Consider the following 20,713-nt stretch of genomic DNA (forward strand, 5'->3'; position numbering starts at 1 on the left):
TGGATGACCTAGAAGGGACAAGAGTGGGAGAGGCGTGGCATGGAAAGGGTTTCATGAAGCAATTTTTCTTTTGCTCTGAGGAGTCCTGCTTTGATAAACACATTCCATTAATAGACATTACTGGTCCATTTAAGAAACAGCATTTCTCAGGGTATATGCCCAGTAGTGGGATTGCTGGGTCATAGGGTAGTTCTATTTTTAGTTTTTTAAGGAAACTCCATACTGTTTTCCATAGTGGTTGTTATCAATTTACATTCCCACCAACAGTGCAGGAGGGTTCCCTTTTCACCACACCCTCTCCAGCATTTATTGTTTCTAGATTTTTTGATGATGGCCATTCTGACTGGCACGAGGTGATACCTCATTGTAGTTCTGATCTGCATTTCTCTAATGATTAGCGATGGTGAGCAGAGTGAAGTAAGTCAGAAAGAGAAAAACAAATACTGTATTCTAACGCATATATATGGAATCTAAAAAAAAAAAATGGTACTGACAAACCTAGTTGCAGCGCAGGAATAAAGAGGTAGACATAGAAAATGGACTGAGGGCTTGGGGTGGGAGGGCGAAGCTGGGATAAAGTGAGAGTAGCATTGACATATACACACTACCAAATGTAAAATAGTTGGCTGGTGGGAAGCAGCAGCGCAGCACAGGGAGAGCGGCTTTGCGATGACCTAGAGGGGTGGGATAGGGAGGGTGGGAGGGAGGCTCAGGAGGGAGGGGATATGGGGACATGTGTATGCATATGGCTGATTCGCTTTGTTGTGCAACATCAATTAACACAGTATTGTGAAGCAATTATACTCCAATAAAGATTAAAAAATTAAAAAAAAAAGAAATAGCAGATATTAATGTTGCTTCAAAGAGTCAACAGGAAGAAGGAAGCCTGTCTCTGCAGGAAGCATTTCTGAGTCCTGTCTTAAGTGATGGGTTCTTACTCATTACTCAGTTCTCAGAATGTGACCTGGGGAAAAACTCCACTGCGGTGTCACTTTAAAATAATAAACCGTCAAATGCTGGTTCACTGGGCACTGAAAAGGATAAAGATTCAAACTCAAACCGACCAAACCCACACAGCGGCGCCAGCACGAACGCGGTACACGGTAGAGAAAGATGGTCTTGCTCCGGCTCCTGCTGCCTGCAGGGTTTTCCCCACAACCTTCATGGAACAGCCCTCGTCCATCCCCACCTCTCTCTCCTCGAGTTCACAGGATTGTAGTGATGCACCGAGAGCAAGCAGGACATCCTCGCGTGAAACCCGAGAGTGGGCGCGGCGTCCACAGCTCCTGCACTCAGCCCTCCCATAGAGTCTTCCTCTTTGTTGCAGTCTCTATCCCCACCGGCCTTTCTGGCCTCACAAGCCCTTTACGCACACCAGCTTCAGGGGAACTGACTGACAGCTTTATCACATCCCGCACTTTCCAACCCCTGTGCCTTTGCTCAGGCGGGTCTCTCCTCAGTACTTCATGGCTTCAAGGCTCAGCCTTTACAGGGCTTTGTCTCCTTCACAAAGGCCTCCTGGATCCCTCTCCTTCTCTAAATTCCCAAAGGACAGGATGTTTCAGGAAGTTACAGCTGAGTGCGTATCTCATCTGTCCTATAGGGCTATGAAGGCAGAAAAGGCTTTACCACTCTGCTCCACTGGGTCTATAATGAGATAAGTGGTCATCCAGAAGAGAAGGGGGGACGGGGGGAGAGAGGGAAGGAGGAAGGGGGGAAGGTTGATTCCTGATCATCCTGCCTCTACCCATTAGCCTGCATATCAGGAAGAAACAGAAAATATGAACAGACCAATCACAAGTAATGAAATTGAAACTGTGATTAAAAATCTTCCAACAAACAAAAGTCCAGGACCAGATGGCTTCACAGGTAAATTCTATCAAACATTTAGAGAAGAGCTAACACCCATCCTTCTCAAACTCTTCCAAAAAATTGCAGAGGAAGGAACACTCCCAAACTCATTCTATGAGGCCACCATCACCCTGATACCAAAACCAGACAAAGACACTACAAAAAAAGAAAATTACAGACCAATATCACTGATGAATATATATGCAAAAATCCTCAACAAAATACTAGCAAACAGAATCCAACAACACATTAAAAGGATCATACACCACGATCAAGTGGGATTTATCCCAGGGATGCAAGGATTCTTCAATATACGCAAGTCAATCAATGTGATACACCATATTAACAAATTGAAGAATAAAAACCATATGATCATCTCAATAGATGCAGAAAAAGCTTTTGACAAAATTCAACACCCATTTATGATAAAAACTCTCCAGAAAGTGGGCATAGAGGGAACCTACCTCAACATAATAAAGGCCATATATGACAAACCCACAGCAAACATCATTCTCAATGGTGAAAAACTGAAAGCATTTCCTCTAAGATCAGGAACGAGACAAGGATGTCCACTCTCACCACTATTATTCAACATAGTTCTGGAAGTCCTAGCCACGGCAATCAGAGAAGAAAAAGAAATAAAAGGAATACAAATTGGAAAAGAAGAAGTAAAACTGTCACTGTTTGCGGATGACATGATACTATACATAGAGAATCCTAAAACTGCCACCAGAAAACTGCTAGAGCTAATTAATGAATATGGTAAAGTTGCAGGATACAAAATTAATGCACAGAAATCTCTTGCATTCCTATACACTAATGATGAAAAATCTGAAAGAGAAATTATGGAAACACTCCCATTTACCATTGCAACAAAAAGAATAAAATACCTAGGAATAAACCTACCTAGGGAGACGAAAGACCTGTATGCAGAAAACTATAAGACACTGATGAAAGAAATTAAAGATGATACCAACAGATGGAGAGATACACCATGTTCTTGGATTGGAAGAATCAACATTGTGAAAATGAGTATACTACCCAAAGCAATCTACAGATTCAATGCAATCCCTATCAAATTACCAATGGCATTTTTTACGGAGCTAGAACAAATCATCTTAAAATTTGTATGGAGACACAAAAGACCCCGAATAGCCAAAGCAGTCTTGAGGGAAAAAAATGGAGCTGGAGGAATCAGACTCCCTGACTTCAGACTATACTACAAAGCTACAGTAATCAAGACAATATGGTACTGGCACAAAAACAGAAACATAGATCAATGGAACAAGATAGAAAGCCCAGAGATTAACCCACGCACCTATGGTCAACTAATCTATGACAAAGGAGGCAAAGATATACAATGGAGAAAAGACAGTCTCTTCAATAAGTGGTGCTGGGAAAACTGGACAGCTACATGTAAAAGAATGAAATTAGAATACTCCCTAACACCATACACAAAAATAAACTCAGAATGGATTAGAGACCTAAATATAAGACTGGACACTATAAAACTCTTAGAGGAAAACATAGGAAGAACACTCTTTGACATAAATCACAGCAAGATCTTTTTTGATCCACCTCCTAGAGTAATGGAAATAAGAACAAAAATAAACAAGTGGGACCTAATGAAACTTCAAAGCTTTTGCACAGCAAAGGAAACCATAAAAAAGACGAAGAGACAACCCTCAGAATGGGAGAAAATATTTGCAAATGAATCAACGGACAAAGGATTAATCTCCAAAATATATAAACAGCTCATTCAGCTCAATATCAAAGAAACAAACACCCCAATCCAAAAATGGGCAGAAGACCTAAATAGACATTTCTCCAAAGAAGACATACAGACGGCCACGAAGCACATGAAAAGATGCTCAACATCACTAATTATTAGAGAAATGCAAATCAAAACTACAATGAGGTATCACCTCACTCCTGTTAGAATGGGCATCATCAGAAAATCTACAAACAACAAATGCTGGAGAGGGTGTGGAGAAAAGGGAAACCTCTTGCACTGTTGGTGGGAATGTAAATTGATACCGCCACTATGGAGAACAATATGGAGGTTCCTTAAAAAACTAAAAATAGAATTACCATATGACCCAGCAATCCCACTACTGGGCATATACCCAGAGAAAACCGTAATTCAAAAAGACACATGCACCCGAATGTTCATTGCAGCACTATTTACAATAGCCAGGTCATGGAAGCAACCTAAATGCCCATCAACAGACGAATGGATAAAGAAGGTGTGGTACATATATACAATGGAATATTACTCAGCCATAAAAAGGAACGAAATTGAGTCATTTGTTGAGACGTGGATGGATCTAGAGACTGTCATACAGAGTGAAGTAAGTCAGAAAGAGAAAAACAAATATCGTATATTAATGCATGTATGCGGAACCTAGAAAAATGGTACAGATGAGCCAGTTTGCAGGGCAGAAGTTGAGACACAGATGTAGAGAATGGACATATGGATACCAAGGGGGGAAAACTGCGGTGAGGTGGGGATGGCGGTGTGCTGAATTGGGCGATTGGGATTGACATGTATACACTGATGTGTATAAAACTGATGCCTAATAAGAACCTGCAGTATAAAGCAACAAACAAAACAACTAATACTAAACTTTCATTGGGTTATTTGTATGGAAATATGTTAATATAAATGTTTCAGACATTACATGAAATTTCTAAAAATCTTATATTTGTATTTGTATGGAAATATGTATGGAAATATGTTAATATAAATGTTTCAGACATTACATGAAATTTCTAAAAATCTTAAAAAAAAAAAAAAAAATTCAAGTTTTGTTTTAATTCAGACTTCATCTTTAATACTTGACAATGAGACTGCCCTAAGACCAGAAAGCGCCAGATGCCATCCAGAAGCGACTGGAAGGACACTACATAATGCCTCTCTTTGTCCTGATGAATGTTTTGGACACTGAATTCTGCTTTTTCAAATATGAAAATTGCCACCCCTCCTTCATTTTTGTTTGCATTTTCCCAATATCTTTGTCTACTTATTTTTCAAATTGCTTGTTATCTTGTTTTACAAGTGTTTCTTCAAATAATACACATTTGAATCTGACTTTTCAGCCCATCTGACAGTCTCTGTCTCCTGAGTTCATTCACGCTTAGGGAAGTAATTAATGTATTTGGTTTTATTCCTTCCATCTTAAATACAATCTCACTTTCCTTCTTCTTACTTTTGCTGAATTAGCCATTTTTCATCCCTGTCATTTTTTCCTGTTCCTTTTTCCTCCTTGTCATTCCTCTGTTTGCCTTTCTTTCCAGTCAATTTTGAAGTCCTACTGTGCTTTAAAGATCAGCTCATGCCTACATATTCCTGAGTCATCTTCAAATATATATATTCTATCAAAAGAAAATAATAATGTTATACAATATGTGGGGGCTTCCCTGGTGGCGCAGTGGGTAAGAATCTGCCTGCAAATGCAGGGGACACGGGTTCGAGCCCTGGTCCGGGAAGATCCCACATGCCGGGGAGCAGCTAAGCCTGTGCGCCACAACTACTGAGCCTGCACTCTAGAGCCCGCGAGCCACAACTACTGAGCCCACGTGCCACAACTACGGAAGCTCACACTCCTAGAGCCCGTGCTCGGCAACAAGAGAAGCCACCGCAATGAGAGTCCTGCACACAACGAAGAGTAGCCCCTGCTCGCCACAACTAGAGAAAGCCCGTGCACAGCAACGAAGACCCAGTGCAGCCAAAATTAAATTAATTAATTTTAAAAAATGTTATACAACATGTATTTTTATACTATATGTATTTTTAACACACATGCACCAAGCATCTATAGCTGCTCACACCTCCCTCAACCCCAAACAGGATAGAAGCTTTAGTTCTAGGTTACTGTTAAGTTTTTCTTTAAAGGATGACTCTTCTATTTCAAAAGTCCCTACTTAGCATTTATATGACAAAGTCCTAGTCACATTATTATTATCTATTTAACTTTAATAATACATATATTGCAAGGTTCGTTGCTCCCATTATTCCTCTCCTTTTTGTCTTTCCCTATCTTGGGATTTCTGTTCTGAACCAACTGTCATTTGATAGAGTATTTCCCCAAGTGTTGTCCTCAGATAAGTACATGGACAGAATACTTTTTAAACGCCTGCACTTCTGAAAATGTTTATTTTGCCCTGACAAATGAATGATATCTTTTCCTGGTTATTAATTTTGGGGCCTTAGTCTTCTTCCCTCAGGATTCTACAAATGTTGCTCCAGGAATTTAACTGTTAGTGTTGCTGATAAAAAAAAGTCTGAAGCTAATTGATTCTCTTTCCATTGCAAATAAATAATCTGTTCTTTGGGTCTCAAAACTTTAAGATTCGTCCTTATCCTTGGACTTCAGGAATTTCACCAACATGTGTCTACACATATATTCTTACGTTAATCCTGCCTGGGACTCAGAAAGACAATTACTTCTCTACTTATTTCTTTTCTACCTCCAGACTCCTTTATTTCATGTTATGACTTCTGGATCTGTCTTTTGAATTTATCTCTAGATAATTCTATTCTACATTGTCGGGTATATCTTGAGCTTCCAGATGTGACTCAAGAAGTATCATAATCTTTACCTATTTAATTTTTTAATCAAAAATTAAATTTGTTGTATACGAAAGCTGTTAAGAGTAAATCCTAAGTGTTCTCATCACAAGAAAAAAATTTTTTTTTCTATTTCTTTAATTTTGTATCTACAGATGATGGATGTTCACTAAATTTACTGTGGTCATCACTTCATGATGCATGTAAGTCAAGTCATTATGTTGTACACCTTAAACTTACACAGTGCTGGATGCCAGTTATATCTCAGTAAAACTGGAAGAAAAAAATTAAATTTGTTCTGATTGCAAAAAAAAAAAAATCATCTCATTTCATGGGAAAATACACGGTCTTGCCGATATTAAAAAAAAAAAAAAAAAAGGAAAGTAAAGCTACAATTATATACCCATTAAGCAAACAAAGTAAAAACAGAGATGCCAGGCTCGTTCACACTGCTGATAACCACGTAATGTGGTTCAATCTTTCTGGAAAGCTATTTGGCATTGAAGGGCAATTACCAAAATGTGTTTAAGTCCACTTCTGGAAAAAGCTTTACAAAGTGTAATGACCTACACAAATTTAAGTTACTGATTTCCCCAAACACACATTAACCCAAGGTGTTGCCTTTCCCTATCCCCCCAAACCTGCATTCAGCAGCAGCATTTTGTCTCTGACACTGGCTCCTTGAAAATGGTCATAAATTATCACAAATGGTAGAAGTTATGATCCTGTTTATGTAAAACACACACAAAACAAAACCCAAAAACCCAGGTACTTGTATATGTACATATGTGACTATTTACAAAAGCACCGAATATGGTCTGGAAGGATACATGCTAAGCCAGCTGACCTCAGCTTCTAAGGAGGGGCACAGGATGGGGCAAGGTTGTGACTAAAGCACATTTTCACTTTTCACTCTGATCTCACTCTGAGAGTGTATCTATGTATTACTTACATACTTTTCAAAACGTCCTTCCACTAATCAAAATAAAGTCAACTGGAGTTGGGAATGGTCTATTTAGGTGCATCCAGCTACCTCCTGAACTCTTGCTATCTGAACAACTGCCCTTCCTGAAGTGATTAAGATTCCCTTGATTCCATTTACTAGAGCTGTTCTTAAAGTAATGGTAAAATTCTGGCACTATTGCAAGGTTATAATTAGGGCTAGGAGACCCCAAAATACCTACAGCCTGATCTTAACCAAATATCCCTCCTTGTATGGATATTAGAGAAAATGTGCACAGACTAATATACTAGTACAGATAATTTTAGAGTGCTGGGCTTGGCTGAATGGAATGCTCCTTTCTCAATGTCTAATTAGGCCTGAATAGTTTGACCAATTTAGATATTCACATCTGCTTATTTCATCCCTCCAACAATCAAATTCAAAGTTCAGATGTTATCATGGGAGAGAAAGGTTATTTGAATCAGCACTCACTAGCCTGTAGCAAGTTCAGATGTTATCATGAGAGAGAAAGGTTATTTGAATCAGCACTCACTAGCCTGTAGCAAGTTCAGATGTTATCATGAGAGAGAAAGGTTATTTGAATCAGCACTCACTAGCCTGTAGCAGGGGAGATGAAAACAAGAGAAACCACAGGGGCACTTTCCCCCATGCTAGTGTGCAGCTGGCCCCATCTTAGTCCTTTTCTGGCCGGGACACTGGCCCTGTGACATGACCCACTGTCCTTGGATCTATGCAAGCTTTGGCATGTCCTGTTCCCAGGCAGAGGAGGGTGAACAGGAAATGGGAAAGGTCTGGCACTAGACGGGCATCTTTTAGAAGAAAGACAAGGCTTTGGCCCAAGCCACAGCACATGAATTTATACAGTGTAACCATGTCTCTATTTAAGTCTCTTCCTCCTCACAGACCGGTCCCTTATGAAGTCTCCTGACTACAATGACATTGGTCTAACCCAATCAGATCAGCCCAGCTCAGTCAGTCAATAGCTTACAGATGGTCAATATAAGTCTTGGCTGTTACAATCGAAGTGGGATCTTATTTGCTATAAAAAAAAGTATAAAAGCAGGGACTAAAAGTCACCTATAATAATGAAAACTTGGACACAACTCCTGAGCCCATCAACAGGGAAACACCTAAGCAAACTTACTTCTTTCTTTTCCTTCAAAGGCACACCTCAGAGATATTGCAAGTTTGTTTCCAGACCACCACAATGAAGCAAATATCATGATAAAGCGAGTCATACAAATCTTTGGTCTCCCAGTACCTATAAAAGTTATGTTTACATTATACTGTAGTCTATTAAGTGTGTCATAGCATTATGTCTAACAGAACAATGTACATACCTTAATTTAAAAATAAAAAACAAAAAAATTACAATAGTAACATCAAAGATCACAGATCACCATAACAAATGTAATAAAAGTTTGAAATATTTCAGAAATTACCAAAAACGTGACAGAGACATGAAGTGAGACGTGAAATGCTGTTGGAAAAATGGCGCTGACAGACTTGTTCAACACAGGGCTGCCACCAACCATCAGTTTGTAAAAAATGCAGTACCTGCAAAACCCAATAAAGGAAAGTGCAATGAAACAACATGTGTCTGTAAATAAGATACATTAATAAATGTAGCAGCACTGAAAAACAGAGAATGGTATAATAAAGGGACCAACATATAAAGGAATTCCTGAAACAAATAAAGCAGACGGATTCTGATCCACAGAAAAGCTGATCGTGCCACACAGGCAAGATAAAGGGCTCCATGAGAAGTGGACGGGACCCCAACCAAGCCCCAGGGACCGCCCAGAGGCAGAGTGGCAGGGAGTGGGACCGAGGGCAGGCTGTGAGGCAGGCAGAGGGCATGCAAAGCTCCCATGAAAGTCAGGCCCAGAGATAACTGCTCAGAGCCCCACAAGTTCCAGCCAAAGACGTAAGGATGAGAAAAAGTATATCAGAAAGACTCCAAATTACCATTATGTGCAGATAGGATTTTGAAATCAACAGAAAAGCTATTAAAAAACAGAGTCCAGTAAGATGGCAGATAAGATAAATATTCAAAACAACCAATTAAATACAAACTCTATATAATCAGTCAGGGGGAAAAAAGGTATTTTTCAGAGTAGCAGTAAAAAATATAAAAATGTAAATACAAAATATAATACAGCTGGAAATTAAAATCTTTGTAAATTAAGACCTCTCTGAAGAAAATTACAAATCTTGTTGCAGGGCGTTTTAAAAAAATCTCAGCAAGTGGAGAAATGCCATACTTCTTTTTTTTCTTCTTCTTTTTTTGATGGGTAAGAAGTGGGTTTATTTAGAGAGAAACACACTCCCCAGACAGAGTGGGGGCCGTCTCAGAAGGCGGGAGGCCAGAAATGCCATATTTCTAAGTAAGAAGATAATACTATAAAGATAATGATTCTCCCCAACTTAATCTGTACATTTAAATTAAAAGCCCAAAAGGTTTCTTTTGGGATTCTGAAAAACTGATACTACGAATTATCTGAAAAAACACAATCAATAATTAAAAAAAAAATAAGAATGAAAATGACCTATCAGATAATCAAAATTTACTGCAAGGTTAAAAAGAAGGCTGATATCAAAAACAGAATACCATTTCCACACTGATCAGATTAGCAAAACAGTTAAAATTTGATGATGCCCAGTAGTGGCAAGGGCACAGAGTGGCACTTATTCTAAGTGGGACTGAAAACTGGTAAACTTTTTTGGAGGTCAAGTCACATCATATGTTGAAATTTTTTATGTTTTTTAAATTTTTTAATTTAATTTAATTTAATTTAGTTTCTAGAAGCTGCACCATGCGGCATGTGGGATCTTAGTTCCTTGACCAGGGATCGAACCTAAGCTCCCTGCACTGGAAGCGCAGAGTCTTAACGACTGAACCACCAGGGACGTCCCATATATCGAAATTTTAAATGCACATAACCTTTGAGTCAGTAATTGTGCTGAGAACTTACCCATCACTATACTTGAAAAGTGTGCCAGGATACCTGTTTAAAGATGTTCATCGCACCTTTTCTTTGTAATAAAAAAAGAAATGGAAATAACCTAAATATCCACCTGTGGGGACTTCACAAGTAAACTCCGACACATCCACATATAACATAGTATATTATGGAGCTGTTAAAAAGAACAGGGTAGATCTGCAGGTGCTGCTAGTGAAAGACTTTTCTAAGGTCTATGAGATGAAACAGCAAGGGGTGGAACACTGCAAACAATTCAATCTCACTGAAAACGTTTATACTGGTATATGCGTAGGAATATTTTGACGGAATATCTGAAAAACCATTAACAGTGGTTGCTTTTGGAAAGAGACATTAGAGGTGGGAGAGGAGAGGGAGACTGCCTTTTCATTTTTTAGATCCCTTTCTGCTGTTTTGAACTTTTTATTTGCATAATGCTAAAAACTGTGGTTCCTTCCATTGTGGTACAGGCACAGGAACAAACAGAGATCAATGAAACAAAACTAGATTTCCACGTGTGTGTGTGTGTGTGTGTGTGTGTGTGTGCGTGTGTATACACACTAGTATATATATTCTAATATATATTTGAATAAATGATAAACTGTTATTCATCTGGAAATAATAATATAGTTAGACTTTAGGTCATCAAGAAAACAGAAACTGGGATTTCCCAGGTGGCACAGTGGTTAAGAATCCGCCTGCCAATGCAGGGGACATGGGTTCGAGCCCTGGTCCGGGCAGATCCCACATGCTGCGGAGCAACTAAGCCCATGCGTCACAGCTACTGAGCCTGCGTGCTGCAACTACTGAAGCCCATGCACCTAGAGCCAGTGCTCCACAACAAGAGAAGCCACGGCAATGAGAAGCCTGCGCACCACAACGAAGAGTAGCCCCCGATAACTGCAACTAGAGAAAAGCCCGCGACAGTAACGAAGACCCAACACAGCCAAAAATAAATAAATAAATTAATTAATTAAAAATAAAAATAAAATAAATTTAAAAAGAAAACAGAAACTACTCTAGGTATTTTGAGCAGAAAGGGATTTAATACACAGAGTTAAGTTTCAAATTTGTTGGGAGGACTGGAAAATAAAAACAGGAGGGCTGGTGTCACCCAAAGGTCAAGAGTTGCAAGAAGCCACTACCACTGCCTGTCCTCATCTGCTGCCACCATGCGGCCAGAAGCAGAAGGAAGCCTCCTCCACCTTCTCGTCTCATGCAAGTGCCCCTCACTGGCAAAATCCACACCAGAAGTCCACTGCAAGGGAGCCTGGGAAATGGTTAAAGCCTTCCAGCCCCTGTGATACAGGAGAGCGAGGATGAGCAGAGGAGGTGGTTAAATATTTCAGTAAGTGGTGCTGTGAAAATCAGTTACGGGACTTCCCTGGTGGCACAGGGGTTAAGAATCCGCCTGCCAATGCAGGGGACACAGGTTCGATCCCTGGTCTGGGAAGATCCCACACGCTGCGGAGCAACAAAGTCCGTGCACCACAACTACTGAGCCTGCACTCTAGAGCCCGTGAGCCATAACTACTGAGCCCACATGCCACAACTGCTGAGGCCCGTGCGCCTAGAGCCCGGGCTCTGCAATAAGAGAGGCCACTGCAATAAGAGGCCCGCGCACCACAACTAGGATCAGCCCCCGCTCGCCACAACTAGACAAAGCCTGCGCACAGCAACGAAGACCCAACGCAGCCAAAAAAAATAAAGAAAGAAAATAAAATAAAAAAGAGAATCAGTTATGCATCCAGGGGGGAAAAAAAAACTCAGGTTAAACTCCCTAATTCACACCTTATACCCACATAAATTTTAGAAATAAATCAAAATTTAGAAGAAATAACAATGAAACACCTGAATTAGATAAAGAAGACCAAGGGATCAGAGGGATGACTTTCTACATTATATACGTCTGCACTGCAATGTCTTTCATTACCCATGAAAACAAAGACTGTCCCACTGCAGGTTTGGGAGTGGGGAGATATGGTCAAGTTTTAACAGCATGGAGCATACAAATAAAATAAAATCAGACACTAAGAGCAAAGCCAGCCTGTAACTAGGCCCTAATCTCGGTTCCACCTCCTCCTGCGGATGAGCGAGCGCTCTCTCACTGAGGCACGATGGTCCCCTGAGCAACTCACTCAGCAGGAAGCCAGGCGAGGATCGGCACAGGATGTTAAGTAGACACTACAAAACAAAGTCCTGGCCTTCTCCTCTCCCCACTTGTTCCTGTTTTGGTGACCTCCGTTTTTCCACTTTCTACATTTGTTCTGGGGGTGCTTTTTTGTGGCCTCATTTGAAATAATAGGCCACATCTTAGGATCTGAAAATGCCAAACTAGGAGCTGCTTTCGACCACTGTCCCCCAAGATATACTTCGTGGAACACTATTTTGGAAGATGTTAACAGAAACAGCAGGAAGAAAGCTCTCTTAGGCAAATAAGGCTGGGAAATGCTGTATAACTGCATAACCTCCTCTTGGGGGGGGGGGGGAATCACAAAGTATATTATATTTGCATATTAAAGGCACATCTGTAAAGAAAACAGTTTTATTTAATACCAAATGTCTCCCAAGTTTCATTTTTGCACAATGCACAGACACTTTGGGGACAATGTATGGTTAAAAAACAACATTCCACAAAACAATGTGCTAGATTCTGCTCTCGATCATCCTAAAGGAAAAGTAATCCACAGGACACCAAGTCTCTAGAAGTCTCCAGGACTGGTTGGTACTCTCTCCCAATGGATGAGGAAGCTGGTCTAATTTTCTTCTTCCAGTAGATTCTCTGATTTCAGCTGGGCCTTCCTTATTCTCTCGAAGTTCAGTTGTTGGTATTTTCTTTTAAAAAAGCCGCACTAAAACAAAGGGAGGGAAGCCCAATTACAGGCCTAACCTAACCATCTGTTTTAGAAAACCATCTACCTGGTTGTTGCCAAAATAGCCCCCATGCTCCTCTGCTTCCTCTGAATCTCTCCTGATAATCCAATCCTTCAAGACCCGTCTTAAATACTGCCTTTCCACAAGCCTTTCCTGTGCTCAGTCCCCAGTCAGAAGTGATTTTCCACCTTCCTCTGAACCCCCAGAGCACTTTAACATTTTTAACTTAACTAATTCTGCAAACTACTACAGTTTCAGCTGTACTGGGTCATATATCTATGTAAAAGTACTCAGCCTACTGGGCTGAGGGTAGAAAGAGATCAAGTACAGCCTCCTACACATCAAGAAACTCACAACCTAGCTGAGAAGAGAAATAACTGGAATATAGTGTGACGACTACCCCTTGGAAGGGTTTCTAGAGGGGAGCTCAAAGGAAAAGCATAAAGCTCAGCTCAGAGGACTCAGGAATCTCTGGGCTGAGTTTTAAGGGAAGAGTGAGAGCAAGTCAAAAAGAAGGAAAGGGCTTATGGGTGTAGAGAGCCTAACTGCAAACACAGAGACACGAACCTATTTAGTTCAGTGTGTTGAGAAAAAAGCAAGACTTAAGGGTGGAGAAAGTAGAGGCCAGAGTGGAAGGTTTTGAATAGCAGTGAAAGAGTCTGAACATCAAAACAGGGGAAGGAAAGGAAAGGACTTGAATAGGAGAACGACAATCAGGTTCGTTTTAGGAAAAGATCTCTGTACTCCAATTCTTCAATTAGATCTTTATCTTCTTCAGACAGAAACTGTCTTACTCATTTGCCTCAACAGGCGCGTGGTTGAAGGAAGAGGGGAAGGTGGTCACGAGGCCAGGGAAGCTGCTCTAGGTCAGGGGCTGGCTGTCCTAAGGAGGACTGTGCCCAACACCAGAACCTTTATGAACATGAGTGGAACCGACCTTGACTAGGATGACTATAATCACGATCAAAACCAGAAGGCCACCAACACTGCTTTTAATAATGAGAGACAGAGAATACGCCTCCTCATCTTTCAGGAAGATGACAGTGATCTGGAACAAAACAAAGAGATCATCCAATAAGTCAGGTAAGGCAAAATGAGAAAAAAATTTCACATTATTTTAAGGAGCAAAATCTGAGAACTTGGCAACATACAGTGTATTGATCAAAACTGATGACAGGGGACTTCCCTGGTGGCGCAGTGGTTAAGAATCCGCCTGCCAATGCAGGGGACACAGGTTCAAGCCCTGGTCCAGGAAGATCCCACATGCCGCAGAGCAACTAAGCCCATGCGCCACAACTACTGAGCCCACATGCCACAACTACTGAAGCCTGTGCGCCTAGAGCCCGTGCTCTGCAACAAGAAGCCACCACAATGAGAAGCCCGTGCAATGCAACGAACAGTAGCCCCCGCTCGCCGCAACTAGAGAAAGCCCACACGCAGCAACGAAGACCCAACACAGCCAAAAGTAAATTAAATAAATAAATAAATAAATAAATAAATAAATAAAAATACTGATGGAATTAAAAAAAAAAGTGTACACACCAATGGTTTTTAGTATATATAAAAAAAAAAAACTGATGACAGTAAGGCAAAAAGCTAAACATTTCCTGATGCAGCATCTAAAATTATCTGATGAGATTTCTGGTTTCTGCTTCCACATGTAAGGAGCTTGGAAGTCACCACTCCATGCTAACAAGTAAAAAGCTGAACAAACTGAAAAATCAACAACAATTTTTGGATCCCGAAGAGAGCGGAGGCCACAAGGCAAATTGCTGCCCCCAAGAGCGGAGGGAGAGACAGAGAGACTGACCCAGAGAGCAGAGGCTCCCCAGCACCAGGGAAGGAAAACCCGAACCGCAACTGACGGGCGGCTGCAAGCGCAGTGCTGACAACCCCGGGGCTTACAAGCTCCAGGAAGCCCAGCCGCGGGGCTGAGCTTTCCTCCGGGAGCTTGACCAGCTGCCCACAGTAAATACTGGAGAAAACACCCTTCATGCTTCCAGCAGGGGGAGGGGAAGAGGAACCATTTTGAAATAAGCCAGAGAACTCTCATCTTAACAAGGCCTGTCCTCAGGGGAAACTAGTTAACTAGCCTAACCTGCTGGGTAATATCAGAGGCTAACTGTCCTGGGGGAAGGGAAGTACCCAACTCAAGCCCACTCTAGCCATCCTGTCCCACCTAATGGGGTTGAAAAAGACTGAGAAACAGGGGTGAAGTTCGCAGTCCAGAGGCACAGGCTCATTAAAAGACTGAGGCCTAATCACAGAACGACAGCACACTGCCTCTCCCCAACACCTCACCACATTCATGAAGGTCCGTCTACAGCAGTTCCTTTTACCTGGTACAGCGTGTCCAGCTACCAAGAGAAAATTACCAGGCATACCAAAAAGCAAAAAAACACAACTTGAAGAGACAGAGCAAGCATCAGAACCAGACACGGTGAGAATGTTGGAATTATCAGACCAGGAATTTAAAACAACCATGACGAATATGCTAAGGGCGCTAATGGTTAGAGCAGTCGGCACGCATGAACGAAGAAAAAGAGCAGACGGGCAATGTAAGTGGACAGATGGAAATCCTAAGAAAGAACCAAAAAGAAACGTTAGAGATGAAAACCCGCCATAACAGGAAATGAAGAATGCCTATGATGCGCTCATTAGTAGACTGGACATGGCTGAGGAAAGAATCTCGGAGCTAGAGATAGCAACAGAATCCTCGAAAAGCAAAGAAAACAAAAACTAAAAACAAAACGAAAGAAAAAAAAAAAAACAGAGCACAGGAAAATTATCTGATGACCAAAATACTTTATACAAACTATTTTGCTCTCTTATCTAGGAGAGTTAAGTCAGCCAGGAGACTGTGACCTTCTGTTTGCGAGAGAGAGAGAGAGAGAGAGAGAGAGAGAGAGAGAGAGAGAGAGAGGGAGGGAGAGAGAGGGAGAGAGGGGGAGAGAGGGGGAGAGAGGGGGAGAGAGGGGGAGAGAGGGGGAGAGAGGGGGAGAGAGGGGGAGAGAGGGGGAGAGAGGGGGAGAGAGGGGGAGAGAGAGAGAGAGAGATTCTATATTAAGGAGTTTTTGACAGTTTAATAGAGGGTCCCAGCAAATTAAGATCTCTAGGTTTTAAAGAACACTGAAAGACGGAAAATCAAGATTTTACATCCAGGTATGCCCCAAGCTCACCATCTTCAAAATGATTTCTAAGTCCCTTCCAACTCTGTTCTGACAACTCTTTTTGATCTTCCCTAATGACTGATAGGACATTTTCTGACATGAAATACATGACAAAGATAAGGGTCTGCTCTTCACCAGACTAACGTCAGTGACACAGTAATAAATGCAAAATGGCATCCATGTGTACTATTGAAAAGCCCTTCCATTAGAAGTCATCCCAGCATTGCTGTCCAGAGGCCCTCTCCATCCCAGGGCTCAAGCGGAAAACCCAGGGGATGTGCTTCCCAAGTGAGACCCAGACATGGCCCTCCCAAGTTGTGCCCAGCACACAGACCATGGCCAGAAGGCCATCAAGACATCTCTGCCTGCCCAAAACACTGAATTCCCTTCATCCAAGTGTTCAAGCACCAAGGTCAGGGATGCTTTGGAGAGAATTTCTGTATGGGATGGAAGGCTGGACAAATTTACCTTTGAGGCCTCTTCCAATTAAGTCATAAACACTTCCAAGGGTTGACCCTCCAGGCACTGTTTAACTCATACAAGCTGAACTTAAGTTCTGGGCCTTGGGAATAGCGAGGGAGCAACGCAACAGAGAAGAAGAACAGGAAGAGAGCTGGTTTTTTCCTTCATGGAAGAGTAAAGTGGGGGGCAGCGGGGAGTATGGGGAGAAGACTTGAGAACCTGAGGTTTAAGAAAGTAATGAAAGGAAGTCCCAAGATGACAGTAATGTAACATGTCAGGTTTGAGTAGAAGTACTCCTATTTCTCAAAGCCTCTTCCCTTTTTCCTCTTCCAAAACCACAGGTTCTTAAAGTGCCCTAAAGGTGTCCTGGTAGAGATGAAGGGAGAAGCAGGACACAGAATACCCCTGCTTGTAGCAAACACTCTTGGTGGCCCACCCAACAGCCATTCTCTCCTTTCCTAGTTTGTTCGGAAGTCATGACTGGTCTAAGCTGATCATGACAAAGTCATCCCGCTTTGCCAGTGAGCTCTGCCAGTGACTGACACGAGATCTAGTTCTCACTAATAAGTTATAAGGAGATTATCTGCTGGGAGTTTTTAGGAAAATTGTCCTCCTTGCAAAGGGAAGGCTGGAATTCCCTGGCAGTCCAATGGCTAGGACGCTGCGTTTCCACTGCAGTGGGCATGGGTTCAATCCCTGGTTGGGGAACTAAGATCCCACGTGCCACACATAGTACAGCCAAAAAAGAAAGAAAGAAAAGGGAAGACAAATGAGGAAAAACTCCTTTTGCTACTGACCTCTTGGCTTCTATTTTGTATACTGCCGTGTGAAAATATATCGCTGGGAGAAGTGGAAAGTGGCAACTTTGTGGCAGCCACAAGGGAAGGCGTCCCCAGCACACGGACGGTAGAGCACAAGATTCAAAGGAGCCAGGCGGTTGACACCGGTCTGCCTCCCTCACTGGATAAACAACAGAGGCCTTTATGGCACATTAGCGCTAGTGTCTTGCAGCTGAAATGTAAATACTTTGCTTGGGGTCCTGAATTTTAAAAAAGGAAAATCATCGTGGGGACTCTATGCTATAGAAATAAAAGCATCAGTAAGTAAAAAGGGGAAATGTATACATAAATTATTTAAGAATGTGCATTTAAGAAACTGTTAACAGTAATTCCCTTTGGGAAGAGGGAATCAGGGGTGTGGAAAGGGGGAAGTAAAGGAACCATTATTTTTTGTTTGGGATCTTTGTGTAAGGCTTGGATTTTCTTGCTTTTCTATTTAATAAAAAAAAATCTGAGCAATGGGATAACGGGGCACTTCTCTTTCTTCCATATCATTTTCTGTATTAGGAATACTTAAAAATAAAAGGAAATGTTTTTCCTGACATGTTTGGAGAACTGCGCCTTTCCCCTCCTCCAGGGAGGAAATCAGAGGACCTAATGTTTAGCGATCCAGCCTCACCCTCTTGACATTCCTTCCAATACTGAATCATGCCTAACTACAGAGCTCACAGATGGACCATCTCTGACGCCGGCAGCACATCTAGGTGAGTGTCAACAAGAATGACAATTCAGGGTGGCACACACAGTATTCGGCCCACAGATCACAAAGGTCAGTCTGACTTGCAGTCGTACTTCTGCAAAACGAATCCAAGGGTTCTAGTACTTAGTCTAAGACTTATAAAAAAATTATGCATTCCTGAGTATTGTAACCGTGCAACATTGTAACTAAACACTGATACCACACACTAAGAAGAGAGTTGTTATATACCCCCTCCCCAAAAATTTCTCACCTAAGAAATTTAAAAAAAAAAAACATTTTCAAATCAAAGTATACATAGCTGTTGATTCCAGCCTAGTTATTTCAACTGAGACTTCCTCTGCTTAGGTCTCTTATTCAGTTGCCTCATTTCAGAGACAGAAAAATTGAGGCAGAAGCTGAGTAACTCAAGGTCACGGAGGCAGTTGCTGGCAGAGTCAAGATCAGAGGTGATAAGACTAAAACGGGAAGAGGGCAACAGCCAAGTGTCTGTACGGGGGCGCTAAGGCCAGGCACAGTTTTCCCAGGACATCACCCAGAAAACGAGAAGACAGCCAGGGATTACCTTAGTTCTATGGTTCTCTGCATTGAGCCCCTCATATAGAGATTTGTTGAAAGATATTTCACCAAGGATCTGCAGCTCAGTCACATCTCTTTGTAACTATAAGATGGGGAAGGAAAAAAAACGAAACACATTTTAGACATGGACTTAGTTCTTTTTTTTTTTTTTTCAGTTAACTGTTTAAAAAGTTTTTATTGGAGTATAGTTGATTTAAAACAGACTTACTGTTCTTGGACAGCACTCATCATCTGTCCCTTTAAACGTGTTCCTTCTCCAGTATTCCTCAGCAACCACAAAGTCACCCAAGCAAGAAACCTGCAGTTATACCTCAACTTCTTTTCCCTTATCCTTTACTTCATGCCACACCCTCATCGACCTACCCACACGCCCCAAGTCAGTTGTTGATGATTCTTTTTGTTTTTTAGCCTCTCTTGCACCTGTCCCTTTTTCTCCATCCTCATTGCTACCTCTTCAGCTCAGATCTCATCATCCTCACCTGGATCATCACAAGACGTTAAACTAGACTTTAGTCCCTACCTTTGAATGAGTCATCAGGGAAGGCCTAAGAGGTAACATGTGAGTTAAATACAAGAAGAAACCACATACATGGAGATCTATGAGAAAAGCAGTGTCATGCAGAAGGAACAGCAAGTACAAAGAACCTGTGGCCAGAACAATACTGGCAAACTGGAGTATAAGAAGCAGGGAAGAGGCGAGAACTAGGAGATTAAGTTGAAGAAGCAAGCAGAGACCAGATCACAGGGTGCCTTGCACACCACTGAAAAAGACAAATTTTAATCTAAGTGTATTCAAACTTTTTTAAAAAGCAGATAAGTGGCACAGTGTCTTCTTTTAAAACATAGCTGTTATATGAAGAACGTTTGTAGAGGGCATGGCAAAAGCAGAGGCAAGAGCAGAGAGAAGGATACTGCAATAAACCCAGTAAGAGGGGTGGCCTGAACTACAACAGTACCAGTGGAGATGGAGAGAAGTGAATGGATTTAGAATATATTGGGGGGGCAGGGGGTAGAATCACAGAGCTTGCTGCTGGAACAGATATGGGGATGAAAGAAAAGGAATCGCAAGTAATTCCTAGAATTCCTAGTAAGTAACCCGAATAAGTTACCCTAGTTAGTAGCCCTGAGTAAGTGGGTAAGCAACAGGTTGGGATAGGAGGTGGATCAAGAGACCTGTTTTGGACATGTTATATTTGGAGACGCTATTATCCTTCTTAGGGTAACAGCAGGATAATCAAATCTCAAGTACCTGTTCTGATTGACTCAAGGAGACCTCTGCAGCCACGGTTACATTTTCTTTATCCGAGGTGACGTTACAGCTCACTGAATGCCATTCTTCCACATGCTGGAAGAAGGTGTGTGTTAGTTGGCACAATTCCTCTTCGGGTGGAAAAGCCGGGAACTTTAACACTTGGCACACAGAGCACCTCAAGGCCCCGGAATAGAGAGTGTGAGCAGTTTCTGCGCTCACTTGGCTCGAGCAAAGCCGCAACCCTGGCAAACGTGACCCAGTGTAGAGGCTAAGGGGCGCCTTGGGACAGCGCTGCCTGTGCTTTCAGGGGAAACCTCGGAAAAGTAGAATCCGTGCGTCTCACGTCACCCGCTTCAGGACCTCTCCCTCCCTGCCGCCCCGCCCCGGCCTCTCGGACGACCGCGCTCACCTGAACCAGATCGCTCCCACAAACGCGCTCCGGACTCTGGGTGCACACAGTGTGAGCCTGAAACA

General features: G+C 42.0%; 1 protein-coding gene across 1 annotated transcript in view; it reads right to left on the reverse strand.

Annotated features, from left to right (window-relative positions):
* Window positions 1-12,895: 12,895 nt before the first annotated feature.
* Window positions 12,896-20,713, reverse strand: part of ITGAE (integrin subunit alpha E) — a 56,523-nt gene continuing 48,705 nt past the window's right edge. The window contains exons 27-31 of the mRNA XM_059906430.1: window positions 20,649-20,705; window positions 20,237-20,332; window positions 18,974-19,069; window positions 14,178-14,288; window positions 12,896-13,218 (exon numbers count right to left, since the gene is read on the reverse strand). Of these exons, the coding sequence (XP_059762413.1) occupies window positions 13,123-13,218; window positions 14,178-14,288; window positions 18,974-19,069; window positions 20,237-20,332; window positions 20,649-20,705 (456 nt within the window). The 3' untranslated portion in view covers window positions 12,896-13,122. The remainder of the gene's footprint in view (window positions 13,219-14,177; window positions 14,289-18,973; window positions 19,070-20,236; window positions 20,333-20,648; window positions 20,706-20,713) is intronic.

Source organism: Balaenoptera ricei, chromosome 20, assembly GCF_028023285.1.
Source record: "Balaenoptera ricei isolate mBalRic1 chromosome 20, mBalRic1.hap2, whole genome shotgun sequence".
Taxonomy (NCBI): domain Eukaryota; kingdom Metazoa; phylum Chordata; class Mammalia; order Artiodactyla; family Balaenopteridae; genus Balaenoptera; species Balaenoptera ricei.